The 23,065-nt window shown below is 37.3% G+C and overlaps 1 protein-coding gene across 1 annotated transcript; it reads left to right on the forward strand.

The window, feature by feature from the left end:
• Positions 1 to 11,211: 11,211 nt before the first annotated feature.
• LOC311212783 (glutathione hydrolase-like YwrD proenzyme) lies at positions 11,212 to 20,774 on the forward strand (the record flags this gene model as incomplete). The annotated part of the gene is made up of 5 exons (XM_084292395.1): positions 11,212 to 11,240; positions 14,119 to 14,233; positions 16,688 to 16,804; positions 20,143 to 20,274; positions 20,769 to 20,774. The coding sequence occupies 5 exons, from the start codon at positions 11,212 to 11,214 to the stop codon at positions 20,772 to 20,774; spliced, it is 399 nt and encodes a 132-aa protein (XP_084148521.1).
• Positions 20,775 to 23,065: the final 2,291 nt, after the last annotated feature.

Genomic DNA, 23,065 nt, shown 5'->3' on the forward strand with positions numbered 1-23,065 from the left:
ATGTGGTGAAACACTGATCACAAGCAAGAAATCTTGAAGGAAGTTCCTGCATTAAATGATTCAAACAATCATTTTACAGAAACACTTTACATGGTGTTCTGTTTTCTTTTGTGTTTTGCCATTCCATTGAGGACTGGTTGACTGTGGACCAAGTCCCCTTTCTTTGGAAAGGATACGAAGGAAAATGAGCTGAGAAATGTCTCCCTTTGCATTACCCCTATCTTAATTGCAGTGAGGGATTGATTGCATTAGCACAACCTCCTTCAGAGAACACAAGGGAGCTTCTCAGCTCTGATGTCATTGTAGACATGCAGAGAGGACAGACTCCATTCCTCTTGTCTGATGATACAAAGCATCCACCCCTTCTATATGAAATGTGTGGATATGGAACACACAGTGGGGAGATGCTACAAGTGCAGGGCTTAATTACCATGGCCATGTTTGCACAAAATAAAAAACATCATCACAACTCTGTACACAGCTTTGACAGAGGAGAAATACATTCACTTTTTTATTTACAGATTTCTGTCAGTCCTGGCATCTAGCTGTGTGGTGAGGTATGTGAAAGTAGACAAGAGGAAACTAGGTACTGTAGGCTTCCCTTTCACAATGTTTTCCTGTCCCAGCCCAGCTGCTGAACTTCCATCTCAGCTCTCCTATCAGGACAGGCTGGTAACATACAGTTTCCCTAGTATCTTGTTTGACCTTTGTTCTCTTCCTGATGTTTCTGTTCAGATAAGAACTTGTGACAGAAGTAGCTTGGCACAGGTGGTATTTTAAGTTGCAAATTGATATCACTGTGAATATAATTGTGAAAAGCAAAGTATGCTAATGAGAAACAAGAGGAGTGGGCTGGAGGGCATACTAGAACCAAATAAGCCTGGATTCATGTACTGTGTGGGCAGTTCTGCCATCAGTATTCTGAATTTAGTTATGATTTCAGCTTGATGTTAAGGACCTAGACTGAGTATAAACTATAAGTAGATAATTGCCAGCTTAGGGTAAGAGATTCCTGTGCTTGAGAATGGAAATAAGTCAGATGAAGAAACTTGAATTTTAATGTCCTATTCTATGTAAAGTTTTTATTCCCTGCTATCATTCTGATATCTGTTAGCCTAGTCCTTTCCCATTAAATAAAGATATTAGAAAAGAAGTTTTCATTTCCATCAATATCAGAACTATTTGTGTTACTGACATTCACATTAGAAGTGAAATGTTACAGAAACTAGTTGGATTTTTACAGCTTTTTTGTAGCTCAGCTTTATAATTCTTTGCTGTTTTGCTGTTCTTTTCAGTGATGTTATGTTGCTTTCCATTTTACCAAAGATAAAGTTGCTTCATCTGCCACTTCACCACCTTTCCCACAAATGTCTTCAAGATTTCTCCTCTACATGTAACTTCTTCTGTTAAGGTTTTAATAAACTCATACCTTCATTCTCCTCAAGGTATAATCTAACCATGAGACCAAAAGTAACTGTCAACCAGTAGCAAGTAGGCATGTGGCCATTAAACAATCTCTGATATTTCTCTGATTTATGATGTTACTTTTAAGTAGGTAAAAATTATGTAACTACATTTATGTAAAACTTCTTTTTACTACTGTTATAGTTGTTGAGTCTTGTGGTATATATTTTTGTTCCTCTGCAGAACAGGTGTTTTGGTGTTTTGTGATTAATTAATCACAACTGGGGGGTGGGTATTGTTTGTTTGGTTTTGTTTTTGATTGTTTTGTTGTTGTAAACCACAATGCCTGAAGCAAAAAAATAAAAGAACTTTAATCCTGCCATAAGCCATCTAAACACCACTGAAACACACGTACATTTAATAATTAGTAGGGATAGTAGTAAACACCAGGGGTGATTACCAAAATAGGAAAAGGAACCATTTTATTTAGGGTTATATAAGTTAATTATTTCTGTGTGGGGATGTATGTACCTTATAGGTTTTTGTTTGTTTTGTTGATTGATTGTTTTGTGTGTGTGTGTGTATGTGTGAAATTCAGAACCATTTGCAGTTTTGTGACTGTCTACAATTACAAATTCCTGTCTGGCACCTTCATTCTCTTGCTGAGCATCATTTAGGTTTTCTTTTTCCTCCTGACATTACATAATTAGGTAAGCAGGCAAGAAAAGCCTGGGAAAAAATGGTCCAGTTCATTTAATTTTGCAAAATGGATTAATCTTTTTTCCAGGTAATTTTGTTCTTCTAGTGAATGTCTTTCCTGTCTTGCATGAGAAGCTTCTTTGGGTGCTATCACTCCTCTTGATTTTGTGTAGCTTCTTTCTCAGAGTGATAATTTGTCATTCACTTATTACATGTCTTCAGAGCCTTGTAGTATTCACTGTGACACTGTATGTTTCTGAAGAATGAAGCAATATACACCATGCCTCCATATGTATTAACCCCTCTTAAAATCAGTGTCCTACATGCTTTGGTCTACTTTAGTTCTTTTTCTAGCAGTCATAGAATCTGTTGTTTCACAAGAAAATTTAAGTTATAAGCAACATTTGTACAAGTTCTGTAAAGCCTTGAAAACATGAGAAGTTGAAAATACTGTTGATTGAGTAAAATCTTGGCTATACCTTCAAATATTTCAGTAGTTCCAACAAAGTCACCAAAGAGTGGATTTTAATCCTTGTGTTGTTTTTTTTTTTTCAAACTTTTTTTTTTTTACGTCTGTCTTGCTTTCTCCCTATGTACCTAAATTCTCATACTTTTGTGTCTTCTACAATAACAAACATCTTTAAAATAGGAAGTTTTCACAACTTCTGTTTCTGAATGTGGTATTTGCTTCTTTGCATCTAGAAACACTCAAATCTTTATTATCTGGTCATGCAGTGGCTGAACTATTTTGCTTGTTTATTCTTTTTTTTTGTTTGTTTGTTTTGTTTTGTTTTGTTTTGTTTCTTCTACTCCTTCTACTCTCCCTTCAAGGGCACATTCAAACTGCTCAGATTTTGATAGGTCTCTCTCATGCAGCAACTTTAAAGAATGGTGGCAATGCAGCAGGTGCTGCTGTGGCTGTTACTCTAAATATCACTGACCCTGACAGTGCTCATGAAGTTAGAGATTGCTCCTGTCTTTATCATAATGCAAGCATGGTCTTATCAGAAGGTAAATGTCAAAGAAAAAGTCTGGGCATTCCTATCCCATGCTAGATACCAAAGCAATTGTGAGGAAAATCCTCCTGTGAATTCATTAACTCACTCTACCTGAGAATAACTTGTGGCCTAAGTGGCCCCAGACATAAAGCAGGAGTAATACTACAAATTTATATGGAGTTGCATTGCTTTTAGCCTGTCATAGAATACCCATCTCTCTTTCTCATCTTTATTTCTAGACTTAATGGTGGAGAAGAGAGCAAAGGGGAACTAGAATAATTCCTGCTGCTTGTCTGTGTTGCTGATAAATGGCATTTCCTGAATGCTGGCTCTTCACCACCATTTGGGCCACTGTGGCAGTCAGATGTGAACTGCACATTATTTGAACCAAGTGCCTCTCTCCAGTTATGTTTCAGCTTCTTGGCTTTGTATCTTCCATTTGCATTGTCCAGCTCAATTGTTCACATGTTCCACTAAAATTATACACTTGTGGCTCCTTGTCTCTTGCTTCTCCCACCCATTTTTCTATAAGGGATGCATCTTCCTTAAGGACATCCTTGCTTAAAAATTCCTTATATAGAAATGGTTCATGTGTCACAGAGCAAAATAATGAACCCCAGAAACAGTTCATACACTGAAAAATATGTTTATCTTATATGATGCTATTGATACCTGGATGACATGGATAGGTTCAGTCCTACTTTTAGATCACCTGTCTGAAATGACGACACTTCTTACGGATCATAAACTGATGACCGTGTAGGGAGACAGAGTGGAAAAAGAGGGGAACACTGTCTTTTCCTCTGTGTAAGTGGGTAAAGACCATTCCCATTTTGAATCAAATTTGAAAGACTGCTATGGTTTTGAATTTATCAAAATTTTAGAGTTGGTTAAGAGATCATATCTTCCAAGCTATATGTCTTGTGTACTTCAAGGCAATTCTGTACAGGTTTTGGTTGATGATAAGAATGTTATTATATAGCACATTAATTTTAATTCATTTGCTGTGACACTGGGACATTTAATACTCTGTATTTATCATATGCTTAACTACAGCCATGTTTCCAGCTGGCTAATCCATCTCCTGTGCTGATTTCACTGGAGACATGTTTGTTAAGAAAGGGATCAGAGTCCATATTTACATTTCCTTGTCAATTTGTTTAACTTCCCTCTATTTGAATTCTGTTCAAAAGGGAGATTTACATGACTGAAGAGTATTTTCTTCCATGCTAAGCTCCTTTGATGGCTAGAATCAAGAAATGCTAAAGGAAGCATTTGTGAGTTTTTTCCTTATTTTTCAGATAAATATATTTAATTTTTAGTTATGCATTGAAGATCTAATTACATATCCTCCATGTATGTCAGTTCCCACTGGCTTCTGTCGAAGACTTGTTGGAGAAGAAAGACAGAACTGAACTGACTTACTGAAATCTTTCTTCATGTCATTAACACAGTGCATGATATTTCCCACCATATCTCAAATTGCTAGCAGCTTGATCTTGTAGTCCCTGTGCTTACTGATGTCAACATTAGGCTCCACAGGTTCCTGTAGCGCTTATCATTATGGACGATATGTGACTACATGTTTGCATCCTTATCTGCAGTGAATTTATTTCTTGGTCACTTCTGTAGTTGAGAGCAAAACACGAGCATATTCATCTCTGCTTATTGATCTCTTAATTAACAACTAAGTAAAATTAAGAAATGAGATAAATCATGCAACAGTAAGTCTAATTTCTCACCATTTCTGTGAAAGTTGAACTGTTCTTTTTATGAACCAGTTGAAAAAGGTAGTATAAAATCTTGGGTGTTAGGATAGCTGTATACTCACTGCAGATAGCCCCATGCTATCCAAAGAAAATCCCATGGAGGCAAGGACATTACATGCTACTGCTGCTATCAGATTATGAACACATTTTTTAGGTCACATATCTTGGCTAGAGTGTGGAGGGAGGACAGAATGCCCCCTACAGCTTCTCCCAACCTCTTTGCCTCTTAAGTTCTTCCTTTGCTGTTGCAGCTTTTGCAAGCTTAAATAATTAGCAATCTATTCCTGCTTTCAGAGCATTCATGTGAGGGGTGCATTATTCATATTCCTCTATCTCTGCCAAATCACCTTGCAGTAGTGAATTTAGCATTAGGTACAGCAACAAATTGGTTGCTCTGTAAATAGACATCCAGATGGTATAAGGCATGTTAACTGTTTTGTACTACATGCTGTTTGACTGGTAATTATTGATTTGTTAACAAATTCATGAGGCTAAGAGTAGACTTACGTTGTTGGTAACAGCATCCACATTAATTTCAAATGATTCTTGGCACTGAAAATCTTGCCTCTCTGTATGCTCCATCTGTCCTTCTAACATAGTTCTAGTCATTGTCATTATGCAGAATCTGTTTGCAAAGCCTCTGTTGTTGAAACAAAGCAAAAGGATATTCTAGCTGTTCTTTTTTTATAGTTATGACTTTCCCCCAAAGCCCTTTTCTTAAATGTAAAGTTCGTCCCAGCTTGAAAAAGAATTAGCTATTTCCTCACTGAAAGCACATAGTTGTCAAGTATAACATACAAATATCCTGTAACGAGCAGAGTTGGAATGTGTTCACTATTTCACAGGCTTGTCTCCTATTATATTCTATACTTTGTTTCCTTTATTCCTGAGATTTGACATGAGCCATTTCATTTTATGAATATAGTTATTGAAAATATTTAAGATACATTTTTCTGAAAAAACTTCAAAATCTGGATTTCTGAAACAAAAATCTTGATTTCCTTTTCAGGAAAAGGTTATGCTCAGTTTTATAGATGGACTGTAACACTGGTGTGCTCAAAGTTGGCACAAATCATGAATTCCTTTTCACCACTCTAATTTTAAATTCTATTACAAGGCATAAAAAAGGTACAAGACTGCATGCTGATGAATTTCTTGCTGAAGTAAGATTTATACAAGAAATGAAGAGCAGATTAATTTTTATTGCATAATAAGAATTATACAGATTACATTTAATGAGAGGAGATGTGTGTGTATATATATATGTATATATATACACATACATATATGTATGTATATATATATATATAATATATATATACACACATATATATATGTATATATATATATATATTTTTTTTTTTTTTTCCATAAATGAATTAGTAGAGGTTTTGCAACAGCCTCTGTTAAATTGGGTTTATATCCATGGCAACTTTTTCTGCTTCCTGGATAACTTTGTTTCAGTGCGTGTAACTCTGAAGTGGGTGGAAGATAGGCTTTTCTGCGTAGTAATAAGTGGAGAACTACAATAAAGTTCCATATTATGAGCAGATAAATATAGGCCCTTAACCTCATTGTGTAGGGAATGTAATGTTACTGGTTGCTGAAAACCAAATGCCAGTAAAAATAAATAAGTAAATAAGAGTGAGAGCCTATTGATCGTGCCAGTTCATCCATACTAAAAGCACATACAGGATCTCAGCTGTAGGAAACATAATGCATTGCTTTATTGTTTTCTTTCTTAGAAATGTGTTCTGAAATTTTATTGTGTTTACTAGTGTGACTAAAGCTAGGTAACTGTTAATCTATTCTATAAATAAACTCTTGCTCCTGTTTCTGCTTCAAATTTGATGTTAGCTACTATGCAATTAGAAGGCCCAGAGAGACACTGTTTATTTCAGAGGTATATCATGTGTAGGCTGAAGGTTTTTCTTGCTTTGTTTTGTTTTCCAAAGTCATGGAAGTAACCCAGTTTGAATGCAAATGACTCGATTGGTCCAAATAACTGGAACATTTAAAAGCTTAGATTTGGATACAAAACATTTTGTTTCAAACCATGAAATAAAATTTCTGATTTTTTCACGTCTTTCTTCTCTCTCTTTTTTTTTTTTTTTTTTTTTCTTACCCAAATGGATAAAATTATTTCAGGAAAGAGTTGACTCACTTTGAGTAAATCAGTTATTGCTTGTGTTAATATTTAACAGTATGGTACCAGGCTGTACCCTGTTACTCTCAGAATACTCCCACATTGTTTTGAGAGATGGTGCATCTCCTGCTGCAGTATCAGGTATCTAGGATAGACTGTGCTGTGTGGTCCTTAAAGGCATGGTGCTTCTATTGCATTCACCTTTGTGTAAAGTCTGTGATGAATCCTAATGTTGAAAACATTAAGATTCAGAAAGCCCAATTCTAGTCTTGCTGGTAACGATTAGGAAAAAAAAAATGTGATAGGTCAGGAAATAAATAAATAAATTTGAAATAATTCTAGTAATTTTCTCTATCTCGTGAAAAATATCCTGACCCTTTTGAAGTCAAACAGAGGTTAAGGGACTGTAGCAGTCCTTAGATCTCATACTTTGCATTTCCCCTGTCTCTCACACCATCTTTTGCCTGCATTTCCATCTATCACCAGTGCCTGAGATCTGCTGCATTCTACACTCCTTTTGCTGCTGCTTTCCCATCCCCAGGCACTGGTTTGTTCCACAAGCTGTTCCCCTGGCTGTCACCATTGCCCATGCTTGTCCTGTCTCTGCTGGTGGTGATGCAGACCTGTCCAGGTTGGACTTCACCTGTCACTGGCTTTCTCCTCAAATCCTCTGCTGGCTGCTGCTCTTTGGCTAAAGAATGAGAATTGGGAACAGTGGGATTGGAGTTCCTGCTCATACTGGTTTGCTGTGGACCTGACCACTTAGCCTGTCAGACAGAGGCTGCAGCAGGTCTTGCCACTTTTAATCTGCTAAAAGAGCTCCAGAACAGGCCAGTCCAAACAGTTAGGAGAAACAAACAAACTAGAGCTGCTTACCCCCTTTTTTGCACTTTTATGAACTGGGACAAAGCTGTGGGATGATGGTCTTGATGTAAACCTATAGGATTTGATTTATGATGAACTGATCTGCTCACTCATGTTTTTGCAATTAAAGAAACAGCTTGCTTCTGTGTAGTCCCAGCCCTTGGTGTCTGGATGTAGAAGGACCTAGATTTTGTACAAGGTAAGGGAGGCCAACCCTCCATAATCTTTGTGTGAGCAAAAGAACTTGATGAGAGAAACGCTTCTGAAGGTAACTTCGCATTGCAGAAACAGGGAAAAAAAAAAAACTCACAGTGAATTATAGACAATTATTCTCCTTCCAGCTAGTTAAACTTTGATTTCTTTCCCATTCTGCTTTTGCTATGTTTTTAATACTTTAAGCATGAAAATGTATTCCCTGTAAAGGGGAGAGCAATGGATTCTTTACTTTTTAATGATTAACAACAGTTCTGAAAACATCTGCCTGCACATCATTACAGATAACACCAAAATGTAACACCAACAAGAAAAATCATTTCCAGGGTCTATCAGCAGCATTAAAAAGATCCCTTGTTTCCAAGCTGAACAGGGGTGACAATCACTGAGTACTGATCATCGAGGCCTCCATCAGAGAAGGGCCACGAAGACGATCAAGGGGCTGGAGCACCCCTCCTACAAAGAAAGGCTGAGAGAGCTGGGGCTGTTCATCCTAAAGATAAAGACCTTATTGCAACTTTTCAGTACTTAAAGGGAGCTTATAAAAAAGATGGAGAGCAACTGTTTGCTCAATCAGATAGTGACAGGAGAAGGGGGGATGGTTTTAAACTAAAAGAGAGGAGATTTAGATTAGAGGTTGGAAGGAAGTTCTTCACTCAGAGGGTGGCAAGGCACTGGAACAGGTTGCCCAGAGAAAAGAAAACTGTTTTGCCCCAGATATAGAAGATGTTTACTAGCATCAGTTTAGATAAATGCCTTTGGAAAAGTTGCCCAGACAGGTTGTGGATGCCCTATCCCTGGAGGTGTTCAAGACAAGGTTAGATGAGGCCCTGGGCATCCTGATCTAGTGGGTGGCATCCCTGCCTATGGGAGGCAGTTTAGAAACAGATGATCTTTAAGGTCCATTCCAACACATGCCATTCTATGGTTCTGTGATTTTTTTGATCACTTAAGTCAACTGTTAGATTACACCTTGAGACTGTGAAGACTGTTGTATTATTGGGCCTCTCCATGACATAACATTAGTCAGTAATCAGTAATTAGTCAGTAATCAGTAATATTAAAATTTCATAGATGGATGTATTCATTAATACGATATACAAAGGTTTTTTTGATCATATTTACTTTGTGACTATGGTCTCTGAGTTTAAGATAAAACAAGATAATATTGGCTGCAGCTTGTTCTGCACAAAAGGTGTGAATCTGGTCTAATTAACAAGAGGCATAGTCAGGAGGATGTTTCTGACTTTGGTGGAACTCAGTTCCTTTAAAATCATAGAACCATACTCCAGTTTGGGTTGGAAGGGACTTTAAAGGTTATCTAATTCTAACCTCTCTGCCAAGAGCAGCATTAGGTTTAGAAAAATTCATTTGAGGTGTGGGGAGCAGGAAATTGGCAAGAAGTTCACTGCCGTAGGGTTTTCTGCCCTGGTGTGCCTAATGTAGAGACATCTTTTAAATTATTTTTGTGCTATCTGCTTCTGTTTTCCCTGTTGTATCGTGAGTAGTGTGGGGTGATTTTGGGAACCAAAGGAACTTTTTATATATGATACTAAGGTTTTCTTTTAATAGTTTCAAGTTCTACATGTGTGAATTATTGATTTCAATTTCTGTCTTGTTGGTAGCTTGTTGGTAAATCATTGCATAATTAGAGTAGCTGAGAATAACTGCTTTCAAATTTAACCAGCTACTTACTCTTATATCCATTCGGGTTGGGGGAATTAAAATGCTTTTTGATGGCGAATATAGTTCAAAGCCTCAGTAACCCTTACAGATTGGTTGAGGCAATATATGTTCTTTTAGATAATCACTAGTATGTCATAATAGCACACCAGTTTGTGTTTCACCAGGAGATTCTCCTCAGCTCTTCTGACTCATTACTGCATGACCTTGTAGAAGAGCTTCAGTTGCTGTCACACCCTTGTCTTTGTGAATAAAAGTGTTTTGTATTCTCACAATGTAGTCAGAGTAACTACAAGCTACTTGACCTGTTACATGAAGTCTCCTCTTAATGCAATGAGGTCTTTATATCCAGTTTCATCTTTTTATATTGGTGTTTTTACTGACTTACAAGTCTCTTTAATTTGAATATAGACCTCATTCTGTACATTTGACAATAGAGCTGAAACATGTTAAGACATACTATGTATGTATGTACATGGGATATAATTGCCATTCCTCCAGAACTCAAGCAGGAGGAAATTATTTGAGATCTGGATGCACAGCTGTTTCAGCTTGTGCATTGAGATTTCATGCTCACAGACACACAAATGGTCACAGGTAGAACAGAGTGCTTCCAGGCACAGCAGATCTGTGCTCTGTCTTTGTCAAAACTCCAGTGTTTTTTAACAGTATGCTATTCTCATGTTTTGTCTGTCTTTACTTACTATTCTGCATTATTTTTTCTTTAGTGTTTTAATAAACCATTCTATTTCATAGAAAACCATTTGTTAAAGCATCACAAACTAGTATAAACATCTCCCCACCTTTCTGTGGCTGCATTTCTTCTTTATAATCAAGTGGAATTTAATGGCAATATTGTCAAACTTGAATTTCTAAAATTATTCACCTATAATGTCTGCTTAGGCAACAGAGTAAGTGACCTAAATTTCAAGGTGCTAAATATCCTAGTACTCTAATTAAAGTCTTTGGGATTTTGTAAGTGACCTGCAACTGACTTTCCAAATTAACTGCCACTGGAACATCTATACATTTTTCAGAAACAGCTGAACTATTACTGAATACATTATACACACTAAGTGTACTTCCTCTTTGAAGAAAATGCTATTTCAGTAGCATGGTGATCATTTGCTTAGATTATTACCCAAGAGTTAAAATTGGCACACTGCTTTATTAAGGATTTATGGATCTGTCTTCCACAGATCACTTAAATCACTGAAATTATAAAATAATACTGTTTTTAGCACATATTATCCTCAAAGGTTATTTTCACCTGGAGACATTTAAGTCCCTTTCAGGAGCTTGCAGTATCTGGCAAGAAAAGATTGTTTTGAAGGTTAGGTTGCAGCTGCTATTTCAGAAATGGTTTAGACAAATTGATCTGGAAAGCAGCTTAGGAGAAAAAGCCCAAGAGATCCTGGGTGGCACCAAGTGGAACATGAGCCAGCAGTATGTCCTTGCCACAAAGTAAGCTATTGGCAACCAGAGCTGCATTAAGAGTGCTGCCATCAGGTTGAGGTGATCCTTTCCCTCTGCTCAACACTGTCAAGTGCCTCGCCACCCTCTGAGTGAAGAACTTCCTTCCAACCTCTAATCTAAATCTCCTCTCTTTTAGTTTAAAACCATCCCCCCTTCTCCTGTCACTATCTGATTGAGCAAACAGTTGCTCTCCATCTTTTTTATAAGCTCCCTTTAAGTACTGAAAAGTTGCAATAAGGTCTTTATCTTTAGGATGAACAGCCCCAGCTCTCTCAGCCTTTCTTTGTAGGAGGGGTGCTCCAGCCCCTTGATCGTCTTCGTGGCCCTTCTCTGATGGAGGCCTCGATGATCAGTACTCAGTGATTGTCACCCCTGTTCAGCTTGGAAACAAGGGATCTTTTTAATGCTGCTGATAGACCCTGGAAATGATTTTTCTTGTTGGTGTTACATTTTGGTGTTATCTGTAATGATGTGCAGGCAGATGTTTTCAGAACTGTTGTTAATCATTAAAAAGTTAAAAAAAAAAATGGAAAATTTAAGACAAGGCCTTTTTTTGTGATCTCTGTTTTCTTGATTGTCCCAATAATTATCACTGACAACATGCCTCTGTCACATGTACAGCAATTGTTACAATATAGTAACACTGGCTGGGGAGGGGGGGGAGAAATTGTTTCTTTAGTTCTGCATAATGTTCTAGAATTTTTTAGACAAAAGAGTCTCTCCTAAAGTATTTCTCAGCTGGAATGTTTTTACTCAAAAAGTATGGATAAGATCATGTGTATAAATGTACCTCATAAGTATTATGCATAGAAAAAAAGTTACAGTTTTAATTTCTTGCTTATCATAAGTTCAAGCTTTTTCCAGTTATACTTTTATACTTTCTAATATTGTTCACACTTCCTAAAACTTGTGTAGTCTATCTAATAGAATGGTAGTTGGGTTGGAAAAGTGTGGGGGAGGGGGGGGGGAGGGGGGGAAGAGGGGGAGAAAGATAGGAGGAGGTTTTTATTCTTACCATAGAAGTTACCACTTGCATTATCTCAACAGATAGGTCGGCATACTCTGCACACCCACTTATTAGACATGGTATACTATAGTTTCATAATGCTTCTCCCTGCCAAGAACAAGCATTCCTTTTAATCCAGGGCTTGCAGCAAAAACTTATTAGTCATTCAGTAGCACACCCATTGCCTATTGAGAAATGTTTTTAGAAAGGAGCAGATGTCTATAGCATGGCTCACAGAGACTAATTTGAAATATGTGGCTAAGTGCACACCCATTCCTGTAGCCTTTACTCAAGAAAACTTTTTAATGACATCAATGGGAGCTGCTTCCAACACAAAGGAACTTAGGATAGACTCTTCATACTAATGAGCTACCTGTTGGACTAGTGAATTTCCTGTTTTGAAAGTGGGAAAATCTGTGTACAGAGTAATATTGAAACCAAAACATCCAGATGCATAGCAGCTTTTGAAGCAGACATTAAAACTTTACAAGATTTTTTGTAGGTTTAGCAAGGTAATTTGGGTCAGCTCAATGTTCGAAGGAGGTGTTTGCTTTAATGCTCATCAGGTATGTGTGTGGCATCTGATACACTAGATATATTTGTACACATGTTCTGCTGAGCCAGATGATGGGTGCTGGAAGAGCCATGGAAAGTTCTTGATCTGTCTTGACATGTTTACTGCAAAGGGGCTTCAAAACTAACACTATCTTACTGATAGGTTTTGCAACACTTGCTCTGGACAGTGGTTGGGTGATAGAGGTGGGAGGGGAACGAGTGCTTTCCACAGGGAGTATGCTGTTGGCCAGGATAAGGAATCATGCACTGATACCATCAAAGAGAAGAAAGAGAATTTAGGAGGTTGTAGCAAAGCAGTGTTAAGAGGCTCATTTTGAAAAACAAGCAAAGATCACTCCTTTTGGAGCCCAGCTGCAAAAGAATGTGGGATGTCCAGTACTAATCTACTTTTGAAAAGTAGATTACTAGAATGCCTCCCCAGTGTGACAAAAGTTACAGGCATTCCTCAGCCTGAGGACATTTTAAACCACATCTCGTACTCCATGTGAAGATCCTTATCAGTAGGTAGTGGGATGATCTTTCTGAGAGTGCCTTCCTGTTGTCTTGCATGCAGCCTCAAGGAGCAAAAGGATTCAAGACATGGTAGGCTGCAGAGGAGGAGCAGTTGCTCCAGGCAGCTGTATTCTGGTGTTCAGGACTCTACTAATGGTTGTCCAACAAAGCAGAAGTTTGGACACATACATATTTGACAGGATTTACAGGGCATCTTTCTTCTTCTGATGTCCCCTTATGGGCAAGTAGCCTTGTGATTTAGGTGTTTATTCTTAGACAGGTACAGATTCCACTGAAGACAAAGGAGTGCTTTTAATGTTTTTACATGCTTCTCAGAAACCTTTTTGACAGGCACATTTCTGCTGCAGGAAGGTTCTGAGCTTACTTGGCCCTTGGAAATACTAGGGAAAAACAAAGGCCACAATGTGACCATAAATGTGCAAAGAATTAAGTACCCTTCAAGTGCATGATGAAAAATTTGTATCTAATTAATCTGCAGTTGAAATCTAGTTTGTGTGAAAGCTGTCTAGTTTGTGTGAAAGCTACTTCATGTAGTAATAATAATAGTATTGGCAGTTTTCTACATTGGCCTTATGACAGTGCATTGGGTTACCGTTGCAGAATAGAGTGTTAATTTATAATGTTTATATCTTCTGGAATATGGAGTTGGAGAAGTGGGGGAAGGCGTTACCTTATTGTTTTGAGGGATTGTTGTGTATGATGAAGAAATACCTTGCTTCTCTGTTGTTTTTAATATAGATTTATAATAATGAACTTTTTTCTGATGCTTAGGTCAGGGGAGAAAAGTTTTTTTTTCTTCCTGAAGTGGGTGAATGTTTGGGAAATACCTCCAGATGGAGAAGGAATTACGGCTTTGATGACCCTAAACATTATGGAGAATTGTAATGTTAAAGATATGGCTTTTATATAAGAATTTTGATAGACATGTATTTGTTTTTTCAAATCTGGCCAACTTTAAAAGTACAATTCAGGAACAGAAGAATTAATCTGAAAAAGTTTTCAGCTCTTTTCAGTTCAAAGAAAATCTTTACTGATGCCAATCAGAAGTCATGACTTTAACTGCACAGTGAATAGTTTTCTACTAGTAAGTATAGTACAGAGTAAAATAGGATTTTATTGGAGAGAGTTTTTTAGTATTCAACATGTGTTGAAAATATTGTTTTGCAAGCTACAGTATACTTCAGAGAAAATCTCCAGTATGATTTAACTGATTTTTCTCAAGAGATTTATACCATTTCAAAATTCCTAGTTGCTAACTACAGTGCAATGCTATGAACAATATGATTAAATTAATAACTTAAATAAGTTATGTGAATAATGCCTGCATACACAGTACTTTATAATGCAGTAACACTGGAGGTTTTAAAATGTGTGGTAAATCTAATGCAACTGTATGTTTGTTGTTGATGTTGCTGGGCATGGGTTATAGTAATACATCTGGGTTATCATAATACAACTGACTACTACTACACATGCAGACTGGGACCATGAAAATCAGCTTCAGTGATGCATTCTCAGTCTTTGCTGACCCTGACCAAGTTCTTGTACCTACAAAAAAAAAAAAGAAAGTCTGTCCAAAACCTAAGGAGTAAGTTCTCAAGTAGTTAACCTACAAAGATATTTTCTCTTCCCTTGCTTGCATGGAGGTACACTCTGTAGCAAAAGGAATAACTCTGTTACTAGAAATCTTCAACTGTCTCGTTACATCTATGATCATCTGACTTCTTTCAGAATTATTTAGTTTGAAGTATGTCTGTCTGTTAAATAACTTGGCTAAAAAATATTATTTGTTGTTATATCATTAGTCCATATATATCATTGTATCATTTAAAAGATGAAAAAGAGTAGAAAAAGAGCAAATAGCAAATGATAAACTATGGTAAAGTTTTGTTATAAATAATTATAATTGTTTAAGCTCAAAAATGTAGAAATCGAAGAGGTGCACTTATGTCTTACTCTAGCTTTAAATGAAATCATTTAATATATTCAATTTCAAAAATAATGAACTACATCATATTTCCTTCTTGCCTAAGAATAAAACTAAAAAATTTGCTTGGACAGTCATGAAAAAGAAAAAAAAAAAAAAAAGAGAGAGAGAGAGAGAAATGCCTCCAACTTTATATCTCAATCAGTGTGATCAAAAAAATTTATGGAGGCTACAGCACAACCCCCAAATTATTAAATCTTTGTATACCTGTAGGTATTTGTGCTGCTTTCAACAGTGGATTTTTTAGAGTACTGGTTTATATCACACGGAGGCAGATAAATGCTATATAAGAAGTATCTTCCCCTAGGCAAAGGGGATAGGGGGGGATATACCTTCTGTCAGAGACTGCAGCACTCTTAAGAGCTCTATAGGTCTCCACAACAAACTTTAAGGCCTTGAATTTCTGCCTCCAACTGAGAGTTCAGTGTGGCAGGAAATTACATTCATCTGTTTACATGTGAAGGTGAATCTGAAAACAGGTGAACACTGCAGTAAAGCCCTCCTGAGATGCTCTGTGTGGATCTGCCTCCCTTCCAGTCACCTTCCAACACTATTCCTTATATTTAATGATTCTATTTCATTAGTGCGTTTGAAGGGCAAAAATGAATTATTGTAGGTTGATGGGGTTTGCAGTCTCATGAAACTCAGTTAGGTCCACACATAGCAAGATTTTGTAGCTAAAAGTCATCTTAATGTGTTGTGCAATGCTGAGTTTATGAAGGAAAATTAAGAAAGTCCTCCAAGCACAGTGATTACTCATGCACATGCAGGAATTCCGATGTGTGTAAGTACCAGCCTGTGTTAGTCTGTTTTTGTGTACTCTAGATAGGTGTGTTTACTTTAATTTATTGGCAGGGTTGTGCTTGAACTTAACCAAATATTAGTTATAAAGTTGAAATGTCTTATTGATATAGGCGTTACGTGGCTATAAGTGGACTTTGGATCCATCCATTACTTTATCTTTCGTGTGATAACATCTGTCATTTCAAAGTATCTATCTGAAGCTTGTTACATTATGTTTGTTTCAGGTTATGCTTTATATTACCACCTTGGAATTACTCTCCTTATATTTGCTCTAGTTTCATGCTAGTGTAAGGAGTCTAGGCTAATTTGGCCCCTAGATTTAAAAAAAAAAAAAAAAAAAGATTAGGGTCAGGATGGTTTTTTTGTCATTTTGCTGTATGAATATCTCCTCTGGTTCCAGTAGGATGGTTCACAAGAGGGGGTGAGTTATGTCTTGTAGGTGTACAATGGTTTATTTTTAACTGAACCTGAGTTTTGATGTTTGCTAATCTTGCTTATGTTCTGCTTTTCAGAGGAGTAAAAAAAATCTAGTTCTGAAAATGTCTTGCCTTTGGAAGTAACACAGTATACTTCACTGTGGTGGATCCTCAAGACAATGCCTGCTCTTTCACACGTAGTAACTACATGGAATTTGTCACAGGAGTTGTTACAGATGGCTATGGATTTACTCTATGAGTGAGAAGATATTTCCTAGTATAACAAGTTCTGATATGTATGAAGAATATTTGGCAAGATGATCAGTATGATGATGAAACTACTATTTTTTCAGGATAGGTTAGTAAGATTCCTCTCCTCTCCTCTCCTCTCCTCTCCTCTCCTCTCCTCTCCTCTCCTCTCCTCTCCTCTCCTCTCCTCTCCTCTCCTCTCCTCTCCTCTCCTCTCCTCTCCTCTCCTCTCCTCTCCTCTCCTCTCCTCTCCTCTCCTCTCCTCTCCTCTCCTCTCCTCTCCTCTCCTCTCCTCTCCTCTCCTCTCCTCTCCTCTCCTCTCCTCTCCTCTCCTCTCCTCTCCTCTCCTCTCCTCTCCTCTCCTCTCCTCTCCTCTCCTCTCCTCTCCTCTCCTCTTTTTTTCCTGGTCATTTTAAGTTCTGTCTGACTAAGTGATCTCATTTTTGTTTCACACAAAGCCTTCTTGGTGCAGCAAGAGAGTAGGGATGGTGTTGCAGCCCCTTCTGCCTGTCTTCTCACTCTTCATAGCAGGTGTGATGTTCTGGGAGAGAGGACTAACTGACATCAGTTAGTCCTTGCTGAGTCCAGTAAGCAAGGTTGTCATACCCCTTCATTAGCCTCAGGAGGTCAGCCTGGTGTCTATGCAGGTGCAGAACTATGCAAATGAAGTGCTGGTGAAATTATGTTTGGGGTGCCATGTCCAAAATTGAGTCTTTTTACTTTGAAGCAAGTAAAGATAGAAAGGTTTCCCACAGCTTTGAAGATATCTAAAAATGATTGCTTCAGCAATGCAAGGTTATATCACCATGAACACTGTGCACCTTGTAACCTGTGTACATAGAACTCTTTCTTACATGTAACCAGTGGTTATAACTCTTCCTTTTGCTCTTCATAAACATAATTTAAAATGTTAAGGAGGTTCTTTCTAAATTCTTTGCAAGATGTCTTTGCAAATTCTAGTTCTTCATTTTATTTTGAGGGAGGAAAATGGAAATGTCTTATTTTTCCTGGATTACTTTTTATAGTCTTTGCACCAGTTAACCACCTATATGGGAAAAGGATTTGATCTGTTGCTTGTTTTTTGGAATGGGCATTCTGTTGATATTTATATATTTTTCCCATCCTTTTCTTTCCTTGTTTTCTACCCTTCTGCACAGTTAAAAGGGTGGCCTGAAAACTTTAGGCATAGCAGGTTGTATGGTTCTTTTTTCATCAATTATAATTAAATGTAAGCTTTAATTTTAAATCTGAAATGCAGAAGAAATTGCATCCAACCACTCATTGTCCAAGATCAATAGCAATATAGGTTTGGCATAGACAGCAAGTTCTCAAACTTTGTACTTGAGAGGAAAAAATAATCTAAATTATTAGACTGCCTTGGCAACATTCATTCATTCACTCACAATCCTGAAATATCAAGACTGAGTTACTAATGATAAACTTTCATAACATTTTACTGTCTATGTTATTTAGCAGTGTACTATCCAGATGTTTTTGTTTGCATCAATGTGATTTTTATAACTGAATTGATCAGTCAATCTGTGAAGGAATTCGGCCTTTTTGTAGAGAAAATTATTTTGTGTCAAGAAGGAAATGACTGTATGCATTTCACTATATTTGTCTATTAGCTAGTTAATTTTTGCTGCTATTTGTAAAAGCCATCATGGCTTGTAGACAATACACTTATACTTATTTCACAAAGAATTTCTGTACAGTTTTAATGAAAATGCATACATAATATATAAACTTCACAGTCATCTGTATTTGGGAGACAATACTGTTTTAAGCAGGTCAGCAGCTTTTTAAAACTATTTGTAGAGTTAAACAGTATAAATAGTACTAAATAATTTTCAGTTAAAAAAAAAAAAAAAAAAGAAATCTCTTTCACCACTCAATAAATCAATTGATAATACAACTGACATCATTATGTAAGAGAAAGCATAAAGGAGAGCAATCCACAAGAATGTTTGTATGAAAACCTACTATCCAGTTGCATGATATTTCATTATAGTGTCATGTTGAGTGTAACATTAATGTTGTGTAACTTTGAGAAGGACCAAAAAGTGTCAGCATTTAAGTCTCTAAAAAAATTGTCTTGAGATCAGAGGTGCTACATACTTGAACGTTATAATTTATTGTATGATGAAGAAAAACTGATGCAGTTCAAATTTCATTTGGCAGTTTGAAAGCCAGTTTCTATGACGGTGTTTATGCTAGTAGCCTATGGCAGGCCAAAAAAAAATAAAAAATAGGATAGGAAGACTAAAAGTCTGGAAAGAAGAATTCCTCTGTGCTTATTGGGTTGCTAGAGTTACAGCTTCCTCATCAGACCAAAATAAATATTTAAGAAATTTAAGAAATGCCCTGAATACTTCAGTAAAGCTGAGCAGCATAGACACTAGTGTGCACAATGTTGTTTGGCATAGATCTGGTTTTGTGCATGTAGTGACCATACTTGCTAGTAAGTTAGTTTTTCTGTCTGTATGTCTGAGCTCTGGTGGCAACTGGGAGAAATAAGCTCCTGAACACGCATTTCAGTAATGGCAGGTTTAGCCACAAACAGCAGACATTGAAGAGCAGCATGCAGATACACCGATGGGATGGTGCTTTCTTGGATACATGCTATGCTGAGCAGACAGGATGGCTGTTCCACTACCAAACAACTGTAGGTGTTAAAATGCAATATATAACTCACAGAAATCCCTTGGTGTGGTTACCACATGCTTTTCTTTTTTCCTCTTCCATTTTAAGTTGCACATACATGTTACTGTTATAAGGGCAAAAATGACAGCATATTAAATGATGTTTATATGCTTGTGTAGATGTGTTCGCTATATTTGTATTTTACATTTGTGTGTGCTCCCTATGTTGCTTTGCAGAAAGCATCTAATTCCAAAAACATTGGAAGTGCGACTTTATTTACTGGGATTTTTTTCCCTCCTGCTTTTAAAGGAGGCACACAGCTAAAAACGTACTCCTTCAGCGGCGCGAGTGGCCACAATTAGTCATGGGCCTGTCTGTATTCATAGCTCCCTTTTAACCATTGATATCTAACTGTGTGTATGCTGAGCTTTGCATCCTCCTGTGAATATTTCACAGGCTTCCCTCAATCCTGCCCAGTTCTCAGCACAGTTAGAGATGTACCATCTGAGTTGTTACTATCACCAATTAGCTATCAGATCAGTTTTGGTGGCTGTCATGCATGATTACTGTAAACTACTTGTTCCTCCAACCACATAGATTGTATCTAACCATCTCACCACTTTAATTATATATGGTATATTATTTTTTTTTTTTCAGAGATGAAGAATTAAATTCTCCCTCTCTAGTAGTCACTAAAAATACCTTGCACCAAGGAAATATACATACCACACTATCCTTCCTACCCTAGTGACTGCTGCAGACAGTGAGAAACTTCTGTGCTCCTTCAACAGGATGGGTGGATTCAGGCAGCCCCAAGGACAGGTGCAGGTAACACTTGTGTTTTCAGCAATCTACTGATTGATGGATAGTTTCACTTCTTTAGCTACGGAGAGTTGTTTGCCTTTCCAGGCAGCCAGTAGAAACCTGCAGTCACACAGAGTCCTCCTACTTTGATCCTTGTGTATTTTCTCTTAGCCAATTGACCTCTGTTTTCTGGTATATTTATTTATTTTCTTTGAGCCTCCAAATCTCCTAATTGTCAAACACTACATAGATGGGGCAGACTACTGAAAATAAATTTAACATTCATAGCTTTAAGATTTGTGCTTTTCCAATGGGAAACATGAGAAGGAAAGTAATTTCTAGTGATTTGTAGGTGTTTTTATTCTGCTTAGTTACTGCTGTGTAATCTGTTAGTGATGTATAGAAAGTGTAAATGCAAGGATGATGAGCTGGAGCTGTCAGAACTGTATTCCTTCATCAGTTAAATTGTTGGATGGAGTCTGTAACCACTTATGTCACTGTTTTTGTGCTCTTCTTAGATGTAGGTGTCTTTATTTTTAATTTAGTATGCCTACTGATAATTTTTGTTTGATGAAAAATGAGAGGTAATACAGGCCTGTGAATAGTTTTTTAAAAACAGGTAGCCAAAGCATATATGGTGAAGAGTTGGATTAAGCTTAGTCTGCTTTTTGTGCATCTGTTTTATTCAACAACGGTTATCCTGTTCCTGTTTCCTTTCCTTTGCAATGCTCTGAGGGGCTGCAGGAAAACCCTTTTTCTCCTACATCTCCTGTTACATCATGCATGAATGAGCACATGCCTTTCCTACAGACTCTAGAGATGTGTTTCATTGAACATAGTGACTCAAGGATAGGATAATGTATGTATAATGTAGGAAATGCAAGCAAAATTCTGCTGTTTCAGCCTCTGTTTCTAGATGTTGATAAGTCCTTGAGCTTGCTAACATCCAGATTTCTGAGTTAAACTTCCACAAGGAAAAATAGCCCCTAATGATGAATTTAAAATAATTTTCACAAAAACAGCTTACATGTAAATCAGGGGTCTTCCTATGAAGGAATATTTTTAAGGAGATTTGCTGCATTATGTACATTCTGCCTCATTGTAGATCTTTGCTTTTTTTTTTTTTTTTTTTTTTTTTTTTTTTTTTTAACCGACAGGCCTTCAAAGAGCAAGTAAAGGTGTATTTTGCTTCTTTAGACCATAATCTGAAATAATAATCTGAAATTTTGGCATAGAATCTCATTCCTGTTGTGATAGCCTTCTTATATTCATTGTCCATTAAACATATGCTAGATTAATCAGCAACCCACTTCCAAAGTCTGTATGTGAAAAACTGTGTGATGACTTTATAATTGCAATGGTTCTAAAGACATATTTTAATTTTCCTTCATCCTTTTGTATGACACTGAGTAGCTCTCAGTTAGGACAGTAGTAAGCCCTATGACTTCACCTGGGTGGAGTGTAATTGATTAAAATCTTGGGAGTTAGTGAAAAGTCTTTTTATGGATGTCCTTCATTGGATGTCTGTTTTATGTGCATTGTTAAACATGGTTGGGGATGGCGTCACAAAATTGGCATACTTCAAGCCTGAAGTATGTTAGCCTGTTCTTCGTGTTGTGCTATGCAGAGATATGTATACTAAGCCCATTTTTTCTTGGAGAATAGAAGGCTCCAGGGAGACCTCATTGCAGCCTTCCAGTACTTGAAGGGAGCATATAAACAGGAGGAGGAATGCCTGTTTACATGTGTTGATAGTGATAGGACAAGGTGGAATGGTTTTAAACTAAGACGGGAGATTTAGGTTAGATATTAGGAGGAAGTTTTTCACTCAGAGGGTGGTGAGGCACTGGAACAGGTTGCCCAGAGAGGTTGTGGATGCCCCATCCCTGGATGCATTCATGGCCAGGCTGGGTGTGGCCCTGGGCAGCCTGCTGTAGTGATTGACAACCCTGCTCAGAGCAGGGGGGTAAAATTAGATGATCCTTAAGGTCCTTTTCAACCCAGGCCATTCTATGATTCTATGATTCTAACCTGTACAGCTATAATATACAAGCATTACAGAACAGTGTATAATTACAGTACAGTGACGATAATGCTTCATGATTGTGTACCTTTTGAAAAACAGCACAAATTTAGGGATAGAATAGGAAGAAAGACAGCAAGCCTGTATAAATACCACAGTGCTAGGGAAACAAACTTCTGTTGGTCATGTTGCATAGCCAAGGTTTCACCCCCAGGCTGTGACAGAAATAGTAATAGAACTTGTTTGTATTATATCCTAATTTTATCATAATAACATGGTTGCAAGTAGTAATGAATGATGGATACATTATGGTTTTTATATGCCAACAGAAAACTTTTTTTTTGAAGTGGCTTATTTGATTGCGAAGTGAAGTTGCAATAACATCACTAGTCTTGGGTTAATAATAGTTATTGTTAAGTAAGAATTGTCAGCTCTTCTATAGACAGAGGAACTTCTATACTCATTTAGTGGTAGTTGCACTCTGATTGTGAAGTTTCAATTCTCTGAGCTTGTTCATTAAGTGTCAAAGCTGCTTCTGTTGCATCATTGCTGACTTTCTTAGGTCAGCATTATTGCTAACAGACCTCTTTGTGTCAATGTGGTAGTTCTAGGTGCTGTTGCATTAAGTGTAAGCACTTGTTTCAAGCTGACTTCTACAGTTCAGAGCAGCTTTCTGTCTCAAACTGATGGCAGAGACAGCAAGCAAGAATGTGCATATATTACAGCTGAGCGAGGATTGCCTTTATGTTCAGTGACCTGTTTCATGGCAGCAGGTGGTTGCATCCTCCTCAG

This window comes from Netta rufina (assembly GCF_964035555.1).
Source record: "Netta rufina genome assembly, chromosome: 9".
Taxonomy (NCBI): Eukaryota; Metazoa; Chordata; class Aves; order Anseriformes; family Anatidae; genus Netta; species Netta rufina.